This window comes from Kogia breviceps, chromosome 7, assembly GCF_026419965.1.
Source record: "Kogia breviceps isolate mKogBre1 chromosome 7, mKogBre1 haplotype 1, whole genome shotgun sequence".
Lineage (NCBI taxonomy): Eukaryota > Metazoa > Chordata > Mammalia > Artiodactyla > Physeteridae > Kogia > Kogia breviceps.
In genome coordinates this window covers 118,834,414-118,856,682 of record NC_081316.1, presented here as the reverse complement: position 1 = coordinate 118,856,682, position 22,269 = coordinate 118,834,414, and the positions used below count along the sequence as shown (strand labels likewise).

The 22,269-nt window shown below is 49.2% G+C and overlaps 1 protein-coding gene across 10 annotated transcripts in view; it reads right to left on the bottom strand.

The window, feature by feature from the left end:
• The window catches only part of NTM (neurotrimin), a 921,398-nt gene that overhangs the window by 103,563 nt on the left and 795,566 nt on the right, over nucleotides 1-22,269 (bottom strand). For all 10 annotated transcript variants that reach the window (XM_059067770.2, XM_059067767.2, XM_067039342.1 and 7 more), the window contains one exon: nucleotides 15,651-15,776. In XM_059067770.2, the coding sequence (XP_058923753.1) occupies nucleotides 15,651-15,776 (126 nt within the window). The remainder of the gene's footprint in view (nucleotides 1-15,650; nucleotides 15,777-22,269) is intronic.

The following is a 22,269-nucleotide window of genomic DNA, read 5'->3' as shown; positions in this document are numbered from 1 at the left end:
CCCCCAGACAATATCACCCTATAGAACTGGATTTAGGCTGTAAAAGAAAAGATGAATTCAGACACCCTGCTCCGGGTGAGTATCAAGCCAAGGAGGGTCAAGTACTGAGGACTTTGTGAACTTCTCTGTGGTCCCTGGGGAGAGGTTGGGGGAGGAGCAGGAATCATCCGACGCCCCCAGGCTCTTCCTCATGGGCCGTTTCACACTGCAAGAAGTGCGTGCTTCAGTGATCAGGCCCCAGTGGGACCCCCACCAGACCTCGCAGCAGAGGCTCTCCTCCAGGCTGTGCTCCTGAGGCTCAGAGATGCTCAGTTGCTTAGCAACACGGTGACTTTAGCTCCAACTTCCTAGAGCACCCAAAAGGCACAGAAAGAAACTTTGGGGTGGTGTGGCTGAAGGTCAAGATTGACAGGCTGCTCCACAAGCAGAGACAAGACTTAGCTAATCCCTTCCTTATTTCATCGGAGGAAGAGAGATGACTGAGAACTCTAAGGCGAGTCATTACCCAGCAGTAACAGCCGGGGAGTGGCCAAGGGTGGCCAGGCTGCAGCCCGGACTTTGGGGAATAGTCCCTTTTACTTCACACTCCCCGCCAACCCCACATTCTGCGAATCCTCAGAACATCACTTCTCCAAAAAAGTTTATGACTCTGTCCACTTCTTCCACCCATCCTCTCCCATTCCAATTCATCTTTATCTACTGTCTTTCATCGGAACCTTTCTCACCAACGTCTTGTGTACATGCACGCTGTCAGTTCTCAGCCCTCATCTCCCTTAACGTCTAAGCAACACATGTGATACTAATCACCCCCTCCGTCCATGAAACGTTCCCTGCGCTTGGCTTTCAGATTTCCTTCACGGCTCTCCGGCCACTTCTTGACAATCATCTTTGTTGGATCCTCCTCTTCTAACACCTCGATATTGGAAAGCCCTGAGGCCCGGTCCACGGATCTCTCCTCTATCCATCTTCACCCAGTAGGTGGTGATAGCCAGACCCATGGATGTAGACACCGTCTGCATGCTGACGACGCCTGGATTAATTTTTCTGGCTTCTGGACCCTTGCACAGCCAACTGTCTACTCAGCACCTGCACGTGCATACCTAAAGCACCAAGCTCCTTTCTTCCTCTGCAAGCCTGCTCCTCTTGGAGTTCCTGATGGCAGGAATTGATAGAAGCAGCCACCAGCTGGCACAGGTCACAGACCTTAGAATCCACCTTGACTCCTAACTCTTTCTCACAACGCCCATCTAGTAAGTCAACCAACCTTGTCAGCTGGCAGAGTACGTTCCAGACTAAACATAGCCTTACGGTCTTGGACCCCACCATCATAGGCCATCCTTCATCACTTCCTGATGGACTAAAGCAACAGCATCCTAACTGGTATCCCAAACGCTACCCTTACAGCCCCGCCCCTTTACCCGTCTTTCTCTTCGAACCGTAAACGTGACCCTTTAACAACATTTATTCACTCAGTTCACTCTCCTGCTTGAAACTTGCCAGTGTTATTATTGGAACAAATGGCAAAGTTTATACCTTGGTTTTCAAGGCACTACATGACCTGGCTCTTGACTGTCTTCACACCATCCTATGTCACTTCTTTGCATCAACGTTCTTGCCGTTGCACAGAGACACCAAAGGTCTCCGCAGCTCGTGGCCTTGGAACGTACAGGTCCCTCTGCTTGGAACGCCCCCTTCTTAGTCCATCCAGTTCACCGCCTCACTTCACTCAGCTCCCGAGGTCTCTGCTCAGGCTTTCTCTCAACGGTCTAACCCAAGGAGCACCTGAATCATTCTTTGCCCTGTCTCTGTTTTCTTTTTCTCCATAGTACTATTGCTCCCTGACATCGGCTCACATATCTGTTGATTGAATATCACCTACTCCCACACAGCAGTCCCATGGGGCAGAGGCTTGGAATGCTGTGTTCACTGCAATGCACTATTGTGTTTTAGGTACTCAAAAGACAACTCTTGAATAACAGATGATGCATTCCTGCCTATTTATCATATCTCTGTTGTACTCTATCATTTCTGTTCAATCGGATAAATCCTGATTCTCTAGAAATAAATCAATAAATATGTCTGGGGTTGTTATGATCATCTTTGGAGAAAAGGAAACTAGCCCACAGGAATCAACAGGCAGAAATAAATCAGACACCAGCTGGTTCTTAACATACTACCTATAGCCACATGGGAGAACAGCCAGAAAGATAACCCCTAGTCCCCCAAACCTGGCAATGAGGGAGGCCAAATCAGAAATATGGGGCTCCTCTCAGCTTCATACCTACCCTCCCTCCCACCCATATTAAGCCCATCACCAGTTCAGGCAATTTGGTCCCCTGCATTTCTCTAAATTCCATACTAATCCACCACTCCTGCCATCTCATGATCTCTGACTTGGACCTTTCAGTAGCTCCCGAAAGGTCAGTCTCCCAGCTCTGGAACACAAGACGGCTTGGCCTTGCCAACAGGTACCTTCTGTCACCACCCCACCTTCGGGCTCAGGAAGAAATGGGGTCGAGGCTACAGATGAAGCCTGTGAGATGCGCTTCCCTGTCTTCCCTTGGGGACCACAGGGGCTAAATCCAACCAGCCTCACATCCCTCACTGTTGGGGGTGCCACGCAGCAAGTGACCGCCTCCCTCGCCATCAGTGCTCTGCAGATCTGTCATTTCTCATGTCTCCCGACCTTCCAAGCCTGACGGCTCTCCCTCTGAACACCCACTGTCTAAGCAAAACGCTCCAGGCTGAGCACCCCCTGCCCTGCATTTATTAATTAAAAGCCAGCTGTGCCCCGAGGTCCGCACTTCCTGGGTAGCTCTCAAGAAACTGCTGGGTTGTTGGTTTTGGCATTGGAGGTCGGGGTGATGGTCTTCCTTACTCCCCAAGGTTGTTTGAAAACCTTTCCTCTTTCACATTTTTGCTGAAAACCTTGCTTCTCCCAAGGTCTTGCCCTCCGGCAATGTTGCATGTACCCCTCCTCTTCCTGCTGCCAAGGACTGGTGTCCTGAACTCCCCATGATTCTTTGAGGGCTTCCACACCCGAATCACAGCCCAACTTGTCACTCGCCTGGGCCATTACCTAGACCGTCTTCAATGTTCCCTCTGGTGATTTATCAGACACTGGCACCATCAGCTTACCCGGACCCCGCTTCTCCATGGACCCGTTCCTTCATCTGAGCCCTCCGTTACCACTTTCACAGGACGAGACACGTCATCCTCTAGAACCTGAAGTCATTAATGAAGGGACCACCACGTCTGACTTGACCCTTATCACTTCCCAGCATGCTCTACTACTCACTCCAGAAGCCCAACTTCACTCACTCGTTCGTTCCACAAATACTTATTGAAGGGCTAAGACTGGACGGGCTCCATGCTCTGCACCGCCGCACGCACGCTCCTCGCCCTCAGGAACCTCAGAGTCCATTGCGAGGAGGGAAGGTGTTGAATAAATCTTCTGTAGCCACACGGCCTCCGTGACAATCCTGGAACGTGACACAGGGCCTCGGATTCACGCTTTGCCCTTCCGGGAACGCTCGGCTGGAATTATCCAAACGCCTTCTCTCCCAGCTTTCATAGGGTATCTTCTTAATAAACTCATCCTTATCTACTCTGTGGAAGGTTGCAAACCCCAAACAGATGCTTGATAATCTCTTTGCCTCTTATCCGCTTAATTTTTTCACAGTAATTACCATATAACACACTCTCAGGTTCACTTATCATTGGACTTATTTTCTGTCTCTCCCAGTAGAATAGAAGCTCCATGAGGCCAGGGAATTTCTTCTGCTTTGTCCTGTCATGTATCTCCACGGCCTAAGACAGCTGCATAGCAATAGGTGCTCGACAGCAATTATTGAGTAAATAATTGAATCAATGTAGGAGCAACGAAAACTGTTTTGCCAAGGAGTTTTCCCAGGCACAGAATCCATGTCACCTTCTCTGCTTAAATCCTTTTCGGGGACGATGTGTGACAGAGGAAATAAATCAACAGAGGGAGAAAGCCATTCTTCTTTCTCTATCATTGCAGGTGACTGGCCAAATATCTCCAACCACTGTGACCTCCGTGGACCATTCCATAAAGGGCGAGGCAGGGATGCAGGAAATTACAGAAGGAGCGCAAGGCCTCCTGGGTTGTAGACCAGTTAAATAGGAGGAGTCCTGAATCTACTGTGGAGGAACGATTAAGTCCAAAGTCATTCCTGTTAACCCTCACAGAAGTGGGATGTGTTTTGGGGGCGCTCCACCTCTGTTGGAGAGAAGTAAGGGGTAAGATGATCCTCCGAGGGAAGGAAGGGCTACCTAATCCTCACCCCAAGTACGCAGGCAACGAACAGGCTGGCTGACTGTGCAGTAGTATCTGGAGAGCACAAGCGGCCCAGCCAGGAGGGCGCCGGCCCCTGGGTCTGCGAGAAGGGCATTGGTATTCCTCTCCTTGCTTTCCCACAGTCCTGGCCCCGGCAGGACAAGCATTTTACACCCCTAGGGAGATGAAGTATGCCAAATACCACAAGGACACAGAGCGAAACTCAATGGCGTCAGATAATGAAAAACATAGCCTGGAATCCAGCAATTTCTTCTCATATCTAAAGCTGTTAACGTGTAAAACAACCTAACAATAACAACCAAAGCACAAGACACACCATTGTGTGAGTGGATGGTAGTGTTTAACATGAGGAAGAGATACATCAAGTCATTGCCATGCATACTCTGTGATCCATGGGGCGCGGGGAAGAGGGAGAGAGTGTGAACCTCACACAGGCAGCTCCGTAGGAGGAAGATGCCTCACCTGAGAACTGAGTGGTCGGCATCTGTGCTGGGGCTACATCCTTTGCTCAGAGGTATCGTGCAAAGACCCACTGAAAGGAGTCTGAGATTCTGGGGAGAATGGAACACCCAGGCCCATCACAGAGCCCAGCCTGGAGTCCAGTGTCTGGACAAGAGTGTGGATAAACTTGTAAGAACACTAAGAAAACCTGGACCTCAAAGGACCACAGGCCCTGGGCTGGCAGGAGGCCTGAAACAGAGAGCAGTCGTGTCCCAGAGATGGAGAAGAAGCCGTGGGTCAGAAGTGAAGCAGGTATAAGCATATGAATCTGGTGTGGCACATGTATACAATGGAATATTACTCAGCCATTAAAAAAATGAAATTGAGTTATTTGTAGTGAGATGGATGGACCTAGAGTCTGTCATACAGAGTGAAGTAAGTCAGAAAGAGAAAAACAAATACTGTATGCTAACATATATATGGAATCTAAAAAAAAAAAAAGGTTCTGGTGAACCTAGGAACAGGACAGGAATAAAGACACAGACATAGAGAATGGACTTGAGAACACGGGGAGGAGGAAGGGGAAGCTGTGACGAAGTGAGAGAGCGGCATGGACATATATACACTACCAAACGTAAAATAGATGGCTAGTGGGAAGCAGCCACATAGCACAGGGAGATCAGCTCGGTGCTTTGTGACCACCTAGAGGGGTGGGATAGGGAGGGTGGGAGGGAGGGAGACGCAAGAGGGAGGAGATATGGGGATATATGTATACGTATAGCTGATTCACTTGGTTATAAAGCAGAAACTAACACACCATTGTAAAGCAATTTTACTCCAATAAAGATGTTTTAAAAAAAAAGAATATGAAACTTGGAGTCAGAAAAGCTTGGATGTGAATTTCACCTTGGCCATTTAAAATTTGTGGGCCAATTATCCTCTCAGCTCTCCATTTCTTCATCGCTAAAATGGAACTAACGCCTACTTGTCAGGGCGTTTGTGAGAATTAAGTGATATAAGATACGTAAACCAGAGTGCCTAGCACAGAGCAAATATCCCACAGTAATGGTTCTCAACCTTAAGTGTGCAACACAATTCTCCAGGGATTTGCTAAAATGCAGGTTTCTGGGCCCCATCCTAGATCTGGGGTACAAACAAGGTGATGCCCAAGGGACCACCCTTGGAGAACGGTACCATACAGCACAGCAGGTAAGCACATGCCTTCTGGAGACAATGTCGCCGGGGGTGGGATTTCCGCTTTGCCACTTGGAGCCTTGTGACCCCAGCCCACTTGCCTGACGCTCCAGGCCTCAGCCTCCTCATTGGTCAAGTGGCTCATCACAGGACCGGTCTCACACCGCTGTTGAGAAGAATTCATACAAGTACGCTGCATGTTTAGAAGAATGGCCAGCACATTTTGAACATCCACAAATTCTTATTGTAATTATTGGATAATAAGACACTCTGCAATTTAGACTCTAGGGAAAAAGCAGTCATCACAGGTCAAGATAAGATTCAGGATGGAAAAGTAGGTGCAAAGTCAGAGCTACACAGAGAAGTCCTCGTGGCCAGGACAATCTGATTGGAAGCAGTGTCCAAGCTCTTCTGGCAGCTCCTGGTGGCACCTGGCCATGGGACCCCAAAGCCTTCAGCCTGTCTGCAGGGGTTCCTCAGTGAGGAGGTTACCGTGCCTATGGCGGGAGGGTGAGGCCCCGCTGAGGCCCTTCTGTAGCCCCCAAAGAGCTGCCTGTCATGGATTCTCCTCAGAGAGGGGGTCCCCTGGCCTGGAGGGGCTGCCATTTTAACCAGCCTTTGCAAGAACTGAGCCAGGGCTGGTGAGCTTCGGTGGGGAAGATAATACAATCTCCTTGCTTTTCTGTTTCCTTTCTTGTTCCATCAAAACAGTTCTGCATGGTAACGGTCACCAAGTACCCGCATAAATAGCCCAAGACTCAAGAGAGCATGGGGGAGGACGCTGTTAGCAGTGCCTGCATTCAGCAGACGTCTGATTCCACACCATTTTTCAAGGGTTTTAAAATAATTGGGTAAAACCACAAACAGCGTCTGTGGTGTGCACTCCTGCCCTTGGTTTCTAGACTGAGGCTTGATTTCATATGTTCTCAATTGAGGCACATTGAACTCATTAATTTCCCCACTAGTCTTTTTATGATTCTCCTCTTCTTTGAAGTAGGAAGTCGCACAGCTATAATACTGCTTTAAACCAGATCATAAATATTAAACTTACAAAAAACCTTATTGACACTGGCAAATTTTACCCTAAATGTATCTATCTAGCCATAATGTAACAGTTAAAGAAAATTACGGAGTTAAAAGAGTGATCTATAAACGTGTCACTCTACTTTTTTCTTTGCCACTTTGGTCTGTGTTTAAACCATTTACTTAATGAGTTTCTGGATCACGTTGCCTCGTATTGAGGTTGGGCCACTGGTTTATGTCCATCATAGGAAATTGCTTTCTCTGTACAGGTTGGACCTAATACCGTATGCTCCCCTGTTCCTAGGGAGAGGAGATCTGCCACTTTCCATTATGATGCAATTATTTTTTTTTTCTCCCACCATCAATGACCTCTGTAATATCTTTCGAAATAGCAATTACTTGTCCCTCCTGGGACAGCCACTTGGGGTGCTTGGGGAATTTTAATCAAGCACCTACGTTAATTAGAAAATCATGGGGGTTAGGGGGTGCTGATGAAGCACCTTCGAAGAGCTGGCCTTTCTGGCAATTGACTGAGCTTGGGCTTTTGCAGGGATTCCAACTTTCCAGAGGAAAAAATTTTAACTTCCTCCCTCCTTCCTCCCTTCTTGTCTCCTGGGTGGGAAAGAAGAGGAATGGGCTGGCTGGGTGATGGAAACGACGGGGTCAGGCGCCTACTGTGTGTTGCTGGCCGGGCACTCTGCACTGGGAAGCACGATCCGTCCCAATCTACCCTGACACGGCTTGCTTATCTGTCTTTCGCAGATGAAGAGTCTGCAGCTCGGTCCTGGGGTCAACCAGGGAGGCAACGGCGGGGGGAGAGGCTTTTCTTACAAATTCCTTTGATTGGTTTGGGAAATATATGACGAGGCAGAGATGAAGCTCCTGGATCTTACCCCTTTGCTCACTAAAACTGATTTTGTTTTAAATCATGTGCCAGAAAGACTCAATTTTAAAAAGGGAAGAAACATACTGTACCTACACTATTGGACGTTTCTTTCAATGATCCCCAAAAGGGCCTGTCACCGTCTCGCGCTGCGCTCAGCACTGGCGATGAAATACGACCATGAGGGGCCTGTCGCTGCCCCCCCCGATCCTGTGGACACCGGGTGGGGGGCAGTGGGGGGTCTCCGGAGCTGCAGGTAAGTGTGAGCATCTCCGCCGTGCAGAGTGGCTGTGGCATCTCGGGAAGAGCCGAGGCACTCCGGCTGAAGAACGTCATCAGAGGCTCTCAAAACGCGTAGCGTCTGAGCCTGGTCTTAAAACAAAAGAGTGGACTCTCTCCAGAAGCCGCGGGAAGATGGTCTAAGGAGAGTGGAAGGGAGTCCAAGGAGGAGACGCCAAGTAGGCGGTGAGCCTCAAGCTGCCAGTGTGACTGCAGTGCAGGGGGTCTTGGGGTCCAGGACCAGATCACGGAAACTCGAGGTGCCGTGACGAGAAGCAAGAACAAAGTCAAGAAAGAAGCGTATCTTCAGAGAGGCTTACTGCTGCCCCAGCGTGCCCCAGGCAGTGACAGTGCAAGGGATTCCAAATCCAGAGGGACCTGACTTCAAACCCACCTGTTCTGGGCAGGTCACCTCCAGCTGTGAAAGGGAGCCACTCACCGCAGGTGGTCCGAGCCTCAGAGAAGCGCCAGACATTTCAAACAGCTCAGCAGAAAGGACCGGCTGGACCACTCTCCCCTGTCCTCAGGAAGCAGGTGGAGAGGGCAGACGTGCTGCTCACCACCCATGCCCACCTGGGGGAGGAACCTGCACAGGGAAGGATCCTTCTCTTAACTGTATCTCTTGGACTCTAATATTCCAGCAGAAGACAGCTGGGCAGCTGGCAGTTTAGCAGCACCCCCTCTAGGGAGACTCCCTGACAGGGAGCCAAAACTCACAGATCTCAAGACCTCCTTTCCCTTCAGGCCCTTGTTTCTTGGGAACTTAGGCTAATTCCTGGCTTCACAACACCTCGGCCATGACTGGAGAGATAATTCAGTCACTGAGCTCCCCCTTGGCTTATGGCAGAAAAGATCGTCTGTATCATTAATTACAGGGCATCCACCAAAACGAGACTCCAAGAGCTGTCCAGAGTTGGCACAGATAGAGATCTTTCATAAGGATCTTTGTCTTTCCTGTTTTGTTTTTTTTTTTTTTTTTTGGTTCCCTCTTGCTGGGTGGTGAACATCGGTGGTGGGTGAGGTGAAGCCTTTAGTTCCATTTTGTCCCCCTTCCTTCCCTTCCCCGGTGCCTCTTTGCTGGAGACGACTTTCTCGTCTGCCATCCTAATGATCGCCGTGCCACACGGGGCCCCTGACGCCGCTGCTGACAGGCTGCTCATTAGTGCCAGGGTGCCACGTCAGCCAGTGGCACGCCGGAGTTCCACGCCTGACACTCTTCTGCAGAGCTGTCACCGGAGTCGCGGCACCTGCCAGCTCTGGTTGAACTCAAGCTGTGATGCCTCCAGTGCCAATTAGCGCTTCTGTGTCCCGCTTAGCTGGGGAGGAGGGCCTGTCAGTGCTGACAAATGGGAAACAGGTGGGTGGGGAGCGCTCAGAACTTTGGCGAGAGGAGAAGGGCTCCCGTCCGAGGGTCACTCTGTCCTCACCAGCTGGTGCCTTTGAAGACTCTGGGAAGCAAGAGGCAGGGCGGCCGACTGCTCCCTGGGCCTTCGAGCCCAGCAGGAGGGCTGGGGTGGGAGTGGGGGAGACTGGCAGCTGAGGCTGGTTGCCCAGTCCCGTGCATAGACGTGTGGGGAGGCATGCAGAAGCGCCCACCCCGTGCCGTGGGAAGAGAAGGCTTCCACAGCTAGGGCGTGGCGTGCAGCCCAGGGGACATACAGCCTTCTTCTAATTCTGCACTCTCACCCCGGGTCTTTGTGCGGCCCTGCGAAGAAACAGTCCATCTCTTTTTTTTTTTTTTTTTTTTTTTTTTTGCGGTACGCGGGCCTCTCACCGTTGTGGCCTCTCCCGTTGCGGAGCACAGGCTCCGGACGCGCAGGCTCAGCGGCCATGGCTCACGGGCCCAGCCGCTCGGCGGCACGTGGGATCCTCCCGGACCGGGGCACGAACCCGCGTCCCCTGCATCGGCAGGCGGACTCTCAACCACTGCGCCACCAGGGAAGCCCCTAAACTTTTTTTAACCCGTGAGGAGTAGCAAGTTTTCAGGTATTATTGAATTCACTCCCTCTGGGAACATCCAGGATTGATTTATGAAACCGTTGGGAGCCATTGCGGGTTTAGGCATCGGTCAGCAATGGATCAGGTGCCCCGGAAGAGCCGGGTGAATTACACATCACAGAAGCACAGACATCACGAGAGAGATCCCGGTGAGGCGGTGATGAGGGCAGAAGGCAGCTCACGTGAGACCCAACTTCAGAGATGCTCGTGAGCCACTGTGACCCTTGCAAAAGAGAACTTGAAAAGGAGTCACTTCTTCAAGGAGAAGTCCAGCCCTGGCACAGCAGCTTCCCCACCAGATGGACTTCGGGAAAGGCTTCAAGACCAGAGAAACTTTCCTGGAGACTTAACGGCAGAGTTTCAGCAGGAGACACAGGTCTGGACCACAACATCAAAGTGGACAAGAGCTCCTCAAGGATGGGGACGGCATCTTTGAATTAGGAGAATGGCCATCCCCTTTGGGGCACCGACAAACACAAGGGCTGTTCACGGAATCAACACATATTTCTTAGATGCTTTCTAGGTGCTGGGCGTTGTGCTAGGAGGTGAAGGATCCAAGAAAAGAGAGACACACGCCCTGGTCTCAAAGAACTGATGAATCAGAAATCAGGACATCTCTTTGGACAGATCACTGGACCCTCCTGAGCCCCCTGCCAATACCCAGGTAGGAGGTGTTCTCTCAGCAGCCTTGGTGAGATTATTGATATTTTATTATATTATATATTTATATATTTATATTATATATATATTATATATTTATTATATTATATATTTTATTATTGATATTTTCAGTGTTTTGTTTGATGGGATAAAGGGTGAGGCAGGTGTACCCGAGAGGGCAGCCCCCTTAGGACACTCAGTGAGCCATGACCCCATATGTGCAGTGGAGCCCATGCCGCAGTGGCTGGACTCAGGCCCTCATCTGGGTTTTGTGGTCGGCTCCCATGGATGTGGAAATACAGGAACCTCAGCCTTCTCTCTAAAGCTCTGACAGTCCAACAGAAACTGGAGACATGAAAATGGGCCTTTGAAGATAATTTTTTTATGAAGTGTGAAGTCTTGAAGAGCATCTTTAGAATATATTGAACGAGATAGTTTATCTTTTAGAAGACTCAGAGGAATAGAGAGCATTAAAGGTATTCTTTTGGATAGAAAGACTCGAGCTTAAGGGCTATGACAAAATAAATTCTTGCATGCCTAGACAAGGAAAAGACAAGACGCAGAGTCATGAGTGAGAGTTGTGTCTAGGGCACCCCGGGGACCACTGACGGTCCTTCAGCGCCCGCAGGAGCAGGCTAACAGGTGGGATTCGTCGAGGGGCCGTCAGAACATTCGTGCAGTTCCAGGCAGCTGTACCCTTCAAAACAGGTATGCACCATGAGGGCAGGTGTCTCTACAAAGCTAGTACACCTTCTCCTTGAACTCCTGGGAGCTCTAAGTTCATGAAGGGAGCTAAAAAGACATATAACCAGTAATAACAGGTGAGATACTACTTCTCATGATCAATAGCAATGCCAAGAGGTAGCTTGGGAGGTCTTACCTCTCTCTCTATCTTGGACAAGGACAACTGACATTTTCTCCACCTGATGTCAAGTGCCAGGTAGGCACTTTCTGAGAAGGACCCCCAACACCCCTCCCACCATAAGATCACTCCCAGTTTCTGTATATCTGGATGGATGAGCCACTACTGATACAATGGTGGTTAACATTGCTTTATTACTTTTCCACATAAAAGGAGTCAAGGCTGGGACCTTATGCTTAGTGAAATAAGTCAGACAGAGAAAGACAAATACCATACGATCTCATTTATATGGGGAATATATGAAAACAAAACAAAACAAAGTAAATGTGCACAACAGACCAAAGAAAAACCAACACATCGATATAGAGAACAGAGTAAGTAATGGTTACCAGAGGGGAAGTGGGGTCAGGGGAGGGAGTGAAATGGGTGCAGGGGGTCAACTGTATGGCGATGGATGGGAAACTAGCCTTTTGGTGGTAAGCTAGCTGTAGTGCATACATAAGCCAAAATATAATACATGGAACTTGTACTGGGTTGGCCAGAAAATTTGTTCGGGTTTTCCTGTAACATCTTATGGAAAACCTCAACAACTTTTTGGCTAACCCGATGTGTTATAAACCAATGTTACCTCCATAATTTTTTTTAAAAAAAGGAAGAGATTTCTATCAGCGTACTGCAGCCCCATATGAGTTGTGATAGAGGAAACTAGGATTTTTCAGAAATGCACAGAACAAACAGACCAGTCTGGAGAGAACATGCAGTGAATTCATCAAGGCTGCCCGAAGTGCTAGGCCAGGCTCTGCCCTCCATCACGGGTCTAGTGGGTGAGAGAGCATAAGAATGGCCTTGAATGAAATGTGATCGCCCCACACAGAGTGGGAGCAAGGGCGAGAGCGGCCCTCTGCCTTCGGAGGCTTCGTTCAGACGTAGCGTATCTTTTTCTCCAAGGAACCCACATCTTGTGCCTACGTTATTTAAAATAAGCAGCCTTTTGGAGATATTTAGCGGGGCAAGATGAAGGCCTGGCTGCTAAGGGTCTCCAGCTCCAGTTCAGGCTGGACGGCAGCCTGACGACAGCTCTGATCTCCAAATAATCAGCCACCAAGGAAGCGGCACCCCGGGAGCCCCGGTGTGATCAGTTACCGTGCGGCATATGCCGCGTCAGTTTGAATCTGGGTTAGCTAATCCAGACCCCAGATCTGGGAAAAGCTGCTCGTCTAAGTTACTCTGATCCACAGGTAGATTCCGGTTATCCTGCTCCTCTCCCCTTGATCCATCTTCTGTTTCCATAGCAGCTGAAACCCCAGTAAAATGGAAGCGTCAGGTCAAGTCTCCTGGGGAAATGAGGCGGCTGGATGGCCAGGAGAGAGGGAAGGACGCTAGGGCGCAGTGGTGAGAACTTCAGCAAGAGGAACGGAGAGGGTGCCAGTGCAGAGGGAAGACTAAAGCGATGGTGAGAAGAGAGAGAAGAACGAAATGACAAAGTGGGGTGAGACAGGAGACTGTGTAGGAGGCTGTGAGAGATAGGAAGGCGGGGAGCAAAACCAGAAAGCATGAAAGGACAAGACAAAAAGAGGAGCTGTACGGAGGAGAAGGGAAAGAAGAAAGAGGGGAGGGGAGGGGAGGGCAAGAGAGGAGAGGAAAAGGAAAGGCAAGGCACCAGGAGAGCATGAAGAGCTGCAGGGCCAGAGGAGGGAAGAGAAAAGACATCAAGCAGGAGACAGAGGGGACTTGCAGGATGCAGGGGGCAGTGCCACCTGACAGAAGGAAAGTCCATGTACCCGGGACGATGAATGCTCGCGTATGCTGAAGGCACACACCGCCCTGGAGTCCAGCGGCACCGAGGTCCCGGCACTGAGCAGTGATGAACGGCCTGCACCACGGACCAGCAAGTCTGTCCATCTGGATGCCCCACCCTGGGACGTGCCCCAGGGCCAAGTTCCGTCACTAACAACTTCACGCACGGTGAAGCCTCCTCCCAGGCTGTGGGCCAGTCCACGTGTAAGGTCAGCTCCAGTCGAGAGGTTGGCAGAAATGCGAGCATCTCTCTCATTCCTTTGCTCATGGTGGTAGTGTGAGGAGCGGTGGCTGGAGACAGCTCCCAGGATTTCAGGCCAAACACAATGGAAACCTCATCCCTTTTCTGAAAACCTCCATAGGGCTAACTGTCACCCTGAGAGAGAGAATTTGGTTTCTGGGGCCCGTGCATAATCTTCAACTGTTTTTTTTTTTTTTTTAATGTCCAGGTGTAGGAGACCTGTGATTGCACTGCCTTCTTCAGCAACGACGGATGCCTGCCCCACCGTCTCATATGAAGAGAGATGCCTGGCCTAGGTCACAGCTCTTCTGGGGACGGCCCCAGTTCCCTGACCTCGACTGTTGTGCTGGCATAAAAGGCCACCCCCATAACCTCAACAGAGGACAATTCATCCTATCTTCAGAACGCCCCACAGGGCTAGTAGAGATGCTCCCCTGGTCACCATGGCAACTCAACCTCTCCCTCGACCTGACCCCGCCTCCCTCCCTCCCCTTCCACAGGCTTGATTCCAAGGGCACCTCCAATAAACTCCTTGCCTGCCAGTCACCTTCTCAGGGTCTGCTTTAGGGGGACTCAGCCTGAAACACCCAGCAAACCACGCTGGTGGCGGCTTTAGCATCCTTATTTTTATTGAAATCTAGTTGATTTTAAATATTGTGTTAGTTTCGGGCGTACAACAAAGTGACTCAGTTCTGTCTCTCTCTCTCACTCTTTCTCTCTCTATATATATTATATATATATTCTTTTTCGGATTCTTTTCCATTATAGTTTATTACAAGATATTGAATACAGTTCCCTGTGCTCTACAGTAGGTCCTTGTTGTTAATCTATTTTATAGTAGTGTGTATCTCTTCTTTAGCCTTCTTACACCTGCGTGACTCAGCCATGCACTTACCTTCATACATACATGCAGGCATACACACACACACACACATACACACACACATATATATATATATATATATACATATGTACATAAATATATTCCATGTTAGCCAGATATAAGTAGTGAAATTAAGGATCTTATCCAGGTCTCTGCTCAAATGTCACCTTGTCGAAGGCCTTTCCTGACCAAACCTCTTGTCCTTCTGTCAATGTTTCCTGCTCTATTTTCTCATCCGTATCACCACATACTATTAACATTATTATTTTAGTTATTCATCTTATGAGAATGTGAGCTCATGAGAGCAGGGACTTGTCTGTTCTGGTTTGTTGCTATATAAACACTCAGTAGACATTTTAGAGCTAATGAAATAATGTAATGCACCTCGCAGAAAAGCTAGCTTAATAATAAACGGCACGTTGCCTTCAATTCTAAAAGTTTAACGTTCAATCCGTGAAAGCACAAAACAACACTGAGCCCGGTCTGCAAAACATCTAGACGTTTAGACAAAGCGAATTTTGCAATTCAGTCACACATTAAGTTGTATTTGTTATCTAGGATTAATCAGAGTAAAGCGACAAGAAAACCACGAAAGGTCTAATGGCCTAGCGACCAGACACTTGGTTGAAGCAGCACGGGTGAGGAATTTTCCTTGTAGGCATGCGGCCATCCCAAGCCCTCATCCATCACTGTGTATTTGTGTCTCTCTCTCTCTCTTACAAAACAGCCAGCCGGGCGATGCCGCCAACACAGAGCCGGCTCCTCCATCGCCAAACGTGACCGGGAAAGTCGCCCAGGACAGCTTACCACCACTTCCCCCAGAAACAACTGGGATTCATTTCCCAGGGACTGGAGACATCCTCCAGTGTGATTTCTGCAAGCTCAGAGGACACGCCTGTCTTGCGCTGAGAACACCGATATTCTCTGCGGGGCCATGAGCACCTTGTCATCGGGCCACCAAGAATGGGGGACCCTTGGGACCAAGTCACCGGCGCCATAACCTCCGGCCAAGGCCAACGATCCTCCCGCTTTCTCTCACGACACGATACACCAAACTGCTTCTCTCACCTTTGGGGGAGATGTGTCTCCAAGTAACCGTTGGCTCCGGTCGACCCGTTGCTATGCAGGTGAGGCTGATATTGTTGCCTTCGTTGATGGAGATATCAGAAGAAATCTCTACAATTTTGGGAGATACTGTGGAGACAATACAGGTAGAAGGAAAATTAAAATCCTGCTGAAACATTTCTTTGGTTTCTTCAAGTGGTAGTTGGCAGAATACCCAGGGATGGAAATACTGGGGGCTACAGAGTCAAGGATGAGGAATCAGAGGAATCGCCTTACACGTGAAAGAAACGTCTCGCCCTGACTTCAGCTTCTATTTCCTCCTATTTACACGCAATGTCAGAGGGTCTGAAAGGGACGGTTCCACGGCAGCCCCACGGGAACTGTTCTAGCCGCCCCCCCCCTCTTACCCACACCCACCCCCCACTCCTGCCCCACACCGCGTCACGGCCGTCTTTATATGGTGCACTTCTGATCATACCGCGTCTCGGCCTAAACACCTCCAACCGTTTCTACCGCCCACCTGCAAACACCCAAGCCCCCCATGCAAGCAAACCAGGCCCTTTGGAATCAAGCCCGAACCTCTGCTTCCACTGATATTCCTGGAGACTCCACCTCTACTTACCCTTCTGTCATGCCCAAGTCATCACGTCCTTCCCGGTCAGCCTGCATTTGGGATCTATATTCTTCCTTCCGTCCTTCCTGGGAAACCCCAGCCATCCTTTTCGATCCAAATCATATGCCACTTTGTCGCAGCTTTCCCTAGCCCTACTCCCTCTGGCCTCCTGCACAACTCAAAGATCCCGCACCCAGATACGTTACACGCACCTGACGGGAGTCAATCAGACACGACAGACTTGGCCTCTTTCTCTCTGTGTGTCTTAGATTAATCCCCCCAAAGGATGGAGGTTGATCCCAACTGTAGATTTGGGGACAGAATCCCCCAACTCTGTTTAGTCTTTCGTTTTGGAGCCAGGGTTTCCTTAGGAAGCTACATTATATGGTGCACTTTCTCATTTACGTTTTACAGGACAGCATCCCCTGGGGATGAGCACGGCGAGTGGTGTGCATCTGTCTCATTCCGGGGCTCAGAGCTGGAAGCTCATTGGGGCCGCACATCTAAGCCCAATATTCTCCAGTACCATCTTTACCCCTAGCCAATGTGATGCTTGACCATGACATGACTACTCATTTGTCTTGTCTGCCAATGGGTTCATAAAGTCAGGGTGTCTTTCATTGCCCGCCCCCCCAAACTCCAATTCTTGGCCCTTATCCCACTGTGCTGTAGTTATTTGCGTAGCATCCCTTACCCCCTAGACCATGAGCTTTTTTGATGGCTTGAGCCAGGTCTTACTTACATTTATATCCATAGTAAAAACGCAACACATACTTATAGGATGGAATTATACTGGTTGTTCAGGGGAGCCACCTCCCCACCTGGCTGCACGTCTGCGACAACCTGAGAACCGGGCCGTTAACACGGGTCATTTCGGTTCTACTCACACTGGTTTGGGCACATTGGCTCTTTACAGGTTAAGGTTAAGAACTCTGTCGGGTTCTATTAGGCATCTTCAGGTCAGGCTGCCTCCTTGAACCAGCATGCCTCTGAGCCACCCGCGTGTGCTATTCCAGGACCTGTTATCCCCAGGACCCAGTGCCGTGTGGCCTGCAGGAGACCCCAGGCAAGCTGACTATCGCCCTTATTCCCTGGATGGGACCAAGGTCACGGTGCAACCCTCACAGGAAAATCAGATTGGTTGGAGCTTTCCATGCCAGTCTTTCCTCTCCTGGAACCATTCATCACTCACTCCTGATGGTGTTGGATTTTTCCTCCAGAAAGGAGGGTGTCGTGCAGATAGCTGCTCTCAGCCTTTGTTCCTTTCCCTCCTTCTCCTGAAAATTGACTTCCCATCTGTTTCCACACTGCGCCCAACCAGGAACGCTCATTAACAAGAATGCACTGGACTTTGTTTTCTGAGCCCCAAGCCCTTTCTTGGGGTTTGGTCCCTTTGCCTCTTTCTCCAACTGTCTAGACCTACTGGAATCTTTCAACCTCATTCAAGGTTGAGCTGCCACCCTTTCCATGAGGTCTTCCAGGCGACATCCAACGGGATGTGGCCTCTCCTGCTTGGAGACTCTGCAGCCTCCTCCACGGTATTAAAATAAACTGGCTTATGTTACCTTGTCTCATCTTTCTCCTTGGCTATAAATTATCATAGTATAAGACGTTGGACAAGAGCCTTGCTCATCTTTTTATTTTCTGCTGTCTCCAATACGGTCCCTTGCATAAAGCAAGCACTATTTAATCATTTTGAGTCTTAAATCCGCGTGGAGCTTCAGGTACAGGGGCAACTGTGGTGTGCTGTCTGTGTGTGCGAGTGTGTGTAAGCCCTTGCACACACACATACCTGCATTCTCACGGATATCTGGCAGGACAGACACAGCGGACGGTTGATGTGGTCAGGGCCGGGAAGTGACCGCTGGCTCTAAGACCCGGGACTTCTAAGACATTATATTGTGATTCATGGCCGTATCATTTTAAAAGCTAGATTGAACCTTCCAGGAGAGAAAGATACTTGAGGAGTTAATGACTGGACACCTGATTTGCTGACTGCCTGAAGGATCCAAATTCGTAAGCTCTCCAAGTTCTAGAATCATTTAAAGTTGATGTATTTTATTCGCAGAGTTTTAACTGGGACTTGCACTTCTTGAACCCCATCTCACCCCCAAGCCATACATTTGCCTGGCCCTGATCCTACCCACCCTTGGCCCTCGCACAGCCTTGCCTGTTTCCCAGAGGACAGGCTGCCTGCGGAATGACTGCGCCGGCCTTGCAGACATCGCTTTGACTCTGCAGGTAAGTAATTTATTGATCTGTAAAGCACTCTGAGATGCTCTGCAAGGGATTATGTCACGAAAATGCCATGCAATAAAATAAAAAATGATGGACTTTGTGAACACAGGGTGATTTAGGGTTTGTAGCTGGAAGCGTGCTCCAAGTACATTTTAAGTGGGAATCAGGCAGGGTAATGAATTACTCTTGCTTTGGAAGGGCTTACTGGGAGTTCATTTTCCTGGCTTCTTACATGATAGCTAATCTGCTAATCATACACTAGAGAACAATGGACAGTCCCCAAGTAGAAGAGAAGGTAGTTTGGGCCAAGCCGTTGGCACAGTAAGTATATAAAATGAGACCATCACACCTCATGCTTGGAAGAATCATCTAGAATTGTCTCCCTGCACTAACAATTGGAACATGTCAAACTCACGAAGTCGCAGTTGGTGAAATGCTTGGCCTTTCAATCCTGCCTCAGGGTGTAGCCTGAAGGTGGCACATTGCCTCGAGATGACTTTGAAAGGTAGACCATTCATGGCATAGAGCTGAGATGGTTTGACCAGAGGTGCAATCCTAATCACCAGAACCAAACTGGCACAGTGCCTAAGATGCTAGGAGGTTAGAAGTATCATCTTCCAGGTGGCAACTTCTAACATGTTGTCAGTATTTAAAATTAAAGTGAATTGGCAAGGATGCACTGTGGTCTTAGCTAATCCATGTTCATAAGAAAATTCTGACCCACCGAGATAGGGCTACTTACATTTTTATATTGTTTCCATGGATACCTCCTGCATCTTATCTCGTCTCATCATGCAGGCGGTTGGAAACACACTAGGATTGCTTTGTTTTCATTCATTCACTCACACATTCATTCATTCATTCGTTCACTCATCAATAGTCACTGAGCACGTCCTTATACCAGTGTTGTACTTAGCCCTAAGGGGCATGACATCTAAGAGACACGGTGCTTATCCTCAAGGAGTCCACAGTCTAGAGATGCAAAGACAGGAACAGAAGCAAACCCCTTTAGCGCATTGTGACACAGAAGGACAGATAAGGTGTTGAGGAAACGCAGAGGAGAGACACACTAGCCAGCCTGGAGATGGATGTCTTGGAAGGCTCCTTGGATATGAGACACCTAAGCTAATCCCCAGAAGACATGCAAAAATGAATCAGTTCTGAGGAGGAAAGGCATTCTGGGCAAAGGAGGTGATGTTAGAAAAATACTATTAGTAAGACTTTTGGTGGCCAGGCATAATTATTAACGGAAGGATAGCTACTGGAGGAGACATGGCCAAAAGTCACTCAAACATTGAGAGAGCACCTACCACATACACACTGTGGCTTAGGTAGGTCCATGACGTGCAGCAAAGCACACGTTTTCTTGGCCCTCCATGAACTTACAATCTGTTTGGGGAAACAGTGCATATAAACGTCCCACCGTGTCACAGGGCTGTGTGGGATTGGATGCTAGAAGGTTGGTACAGACATTACACCCTGTGAGTTACTAAGAGTGTGGGTGTCGGTACGGCTTCTCCTGGGCTACAGAGTCTAGTCTGGGTACCGACAAAAGAGAAACGGTCATGTCTGCAGAGCAAGTGAAGCCGCTTCAAGTGGGACACAAGTGCATGGGCATGCTTGGGAAGGTAGAAACCCAGGATGCGTGTGAGGATACAAAGTCTACTGAGCACCAGAGGTGACGGAGAGCAGTGGTCCAGATCCCGGCTCTACCACGTGCAAGGTGGGCAGCCTGGGCCCAGTCACCTCCCCTCCCTGTGCCTCCTGTCCTCAGGTCGCGAAGCCAACTGCACGTTATCTCACAGGGTCCTCCTGAGGACTTAGGGCTAAGTTTATGAAATGCACCGACTCGACGAAGAATGGGATACAAGGTCAATGAGGTAAACCAGAGCCCGATTACAGACCAGCCGGAGTGGCCAGGTCCTTCCTGGGTTTTAACTCTATCCTACAGGCAATGGCAAGCCTTTGAAATTGTTTAAAAAAGCCAATACTATATATAAATATATAGTGAATATACAAATATAGGAATATACTTTAAGCAAAATAAGCTTGTAGCAATGTGTCAGAGGGACCGGGTAGACAGACACCGGATTTCGGAATTTCGGAGAGCGATGTTCAAGGCCTGGGTTAAACGGTGGGCTCTGTAAGGGTAGAAAGAACAGCATGGGTTTGAGCTCAATGCCAAGGACAAGCTGCGGGTGCCTGATGGTGCCTGGATGGGGGATACTCAGGGACACGGAGTCAAATGAAGGCCATTTTGTTCCACAGCAGCTGGGTGGCTGAGCTGGCGGATCCCTTATGTTATATGAAGACCGTTTTGCGGGGAGAACATTGGTGTGATTCTGTTTTAGACAAGCTGAGGAGATGACAAGGGGCCAGCAGGGGGGCAGAACTATTCTGTTAGCAGCTGGGACCACACAACCAAAGCTCTGGGCTGAGTCTGAGACCTGCTAAGAATCCACGATTCCTTAAACAAGGCCGTCAGCTTGTTTCCACATCGATGGATGTGATGTCTCTGCTGACTTTTGAGGTCTGAATCTAGAAAGATCAAGAAGTGGTTAGATTATGTTTGGAAAGAAACGCAGAGACCCCCCTGAGCCATGCTTTTTAGGATAGAGTTCCACATTTAATATATTATGTTAAGGTTTAAGCTGGCTCGTATTGAATTTTAATTCAAATGTGTAAATAATTACATAACATAATGATTAAAACGGTGTTCTAGGGCACTTCCTCACTCTTTGTGCGGTCTCCACTGCCCAAGTGTTAAATTCTAATAATTATGGCATTAATAAATAGCAATGTGCTGTTTTCAGCACCCAGTAGATATCCTATTAAATCCAAATTGAGGTGTTTTATCCAGCCCTTCAAGGTCCCGTGGTGCTGAGGACTCACCGCAGCGGCTTTTGGAGCAGGTTCCTCCGCAGGACGCACGCAGATCTATGCATCCCAGGTGCTGCCCCTGGTGCTGCTGGCCTGTCCCCCGTTCCCCTGCCCCCCACCCACCTCCTCTCTGCAGTGAAGATCTGAGAGGCCCGTGGGGGCTCGGGACAGTTTCCACAGCAAGGGCTGCGCCACAGCTAAGGCCTTGGCACCTTTGTCTTTACAGAATTAAAGGAGCCGTCTGGAATACCCTCGACTTTCCCGGTGTCCAGACCCCACAGAGACACCCAGGCCTGGGTCCATAAGCTGGTGCATGAATGTCCACTCCGCTGGCCTCCTTTCCTCCTGAAACACCTCAGGCCAGTCTTTGGTTCTTCACAGTTGCCTTCCTCCCTGATCTTCACTTGGCCGGGTCTGTCTTGTTCTTGAAAACTCAGCTCCTCCATGAAGACTTCCTCCACCGTCTCTCCTGAAGGAGAGCTCCCCACACCAGACCGCTGCATATGGTCTCTGCTCTCCCAAGTAAAACGTTAGCCCAGCTGCTAGTTTGTGTTCACAGTTTGTGTTCCACATGTAGGTTCTGAATGAATGAATGAAAGTGTTTTGACAAGGCTGTATGCAAATGCAAGTACATCGAAAGGACTGCATTTCCTCAACGCCTCTGAATAGCCCTCGAAGACTTTCAGCATGTATAATAATGTCAACGGTTACTATTTATTACATACCTGCTGTAAGACCGCTGTTTTACATATATTGCCCTCACTTTATCCTACCCCTGCATTAACCCCACGAGTAGATATTATTTCTAAGCGGACCAACTGTCCTGGTTTACCAGGAACTAAAGGAGTCTCCTAGAACACAGGACGTTCAGTGCTAAAACCAGAAAAGTTC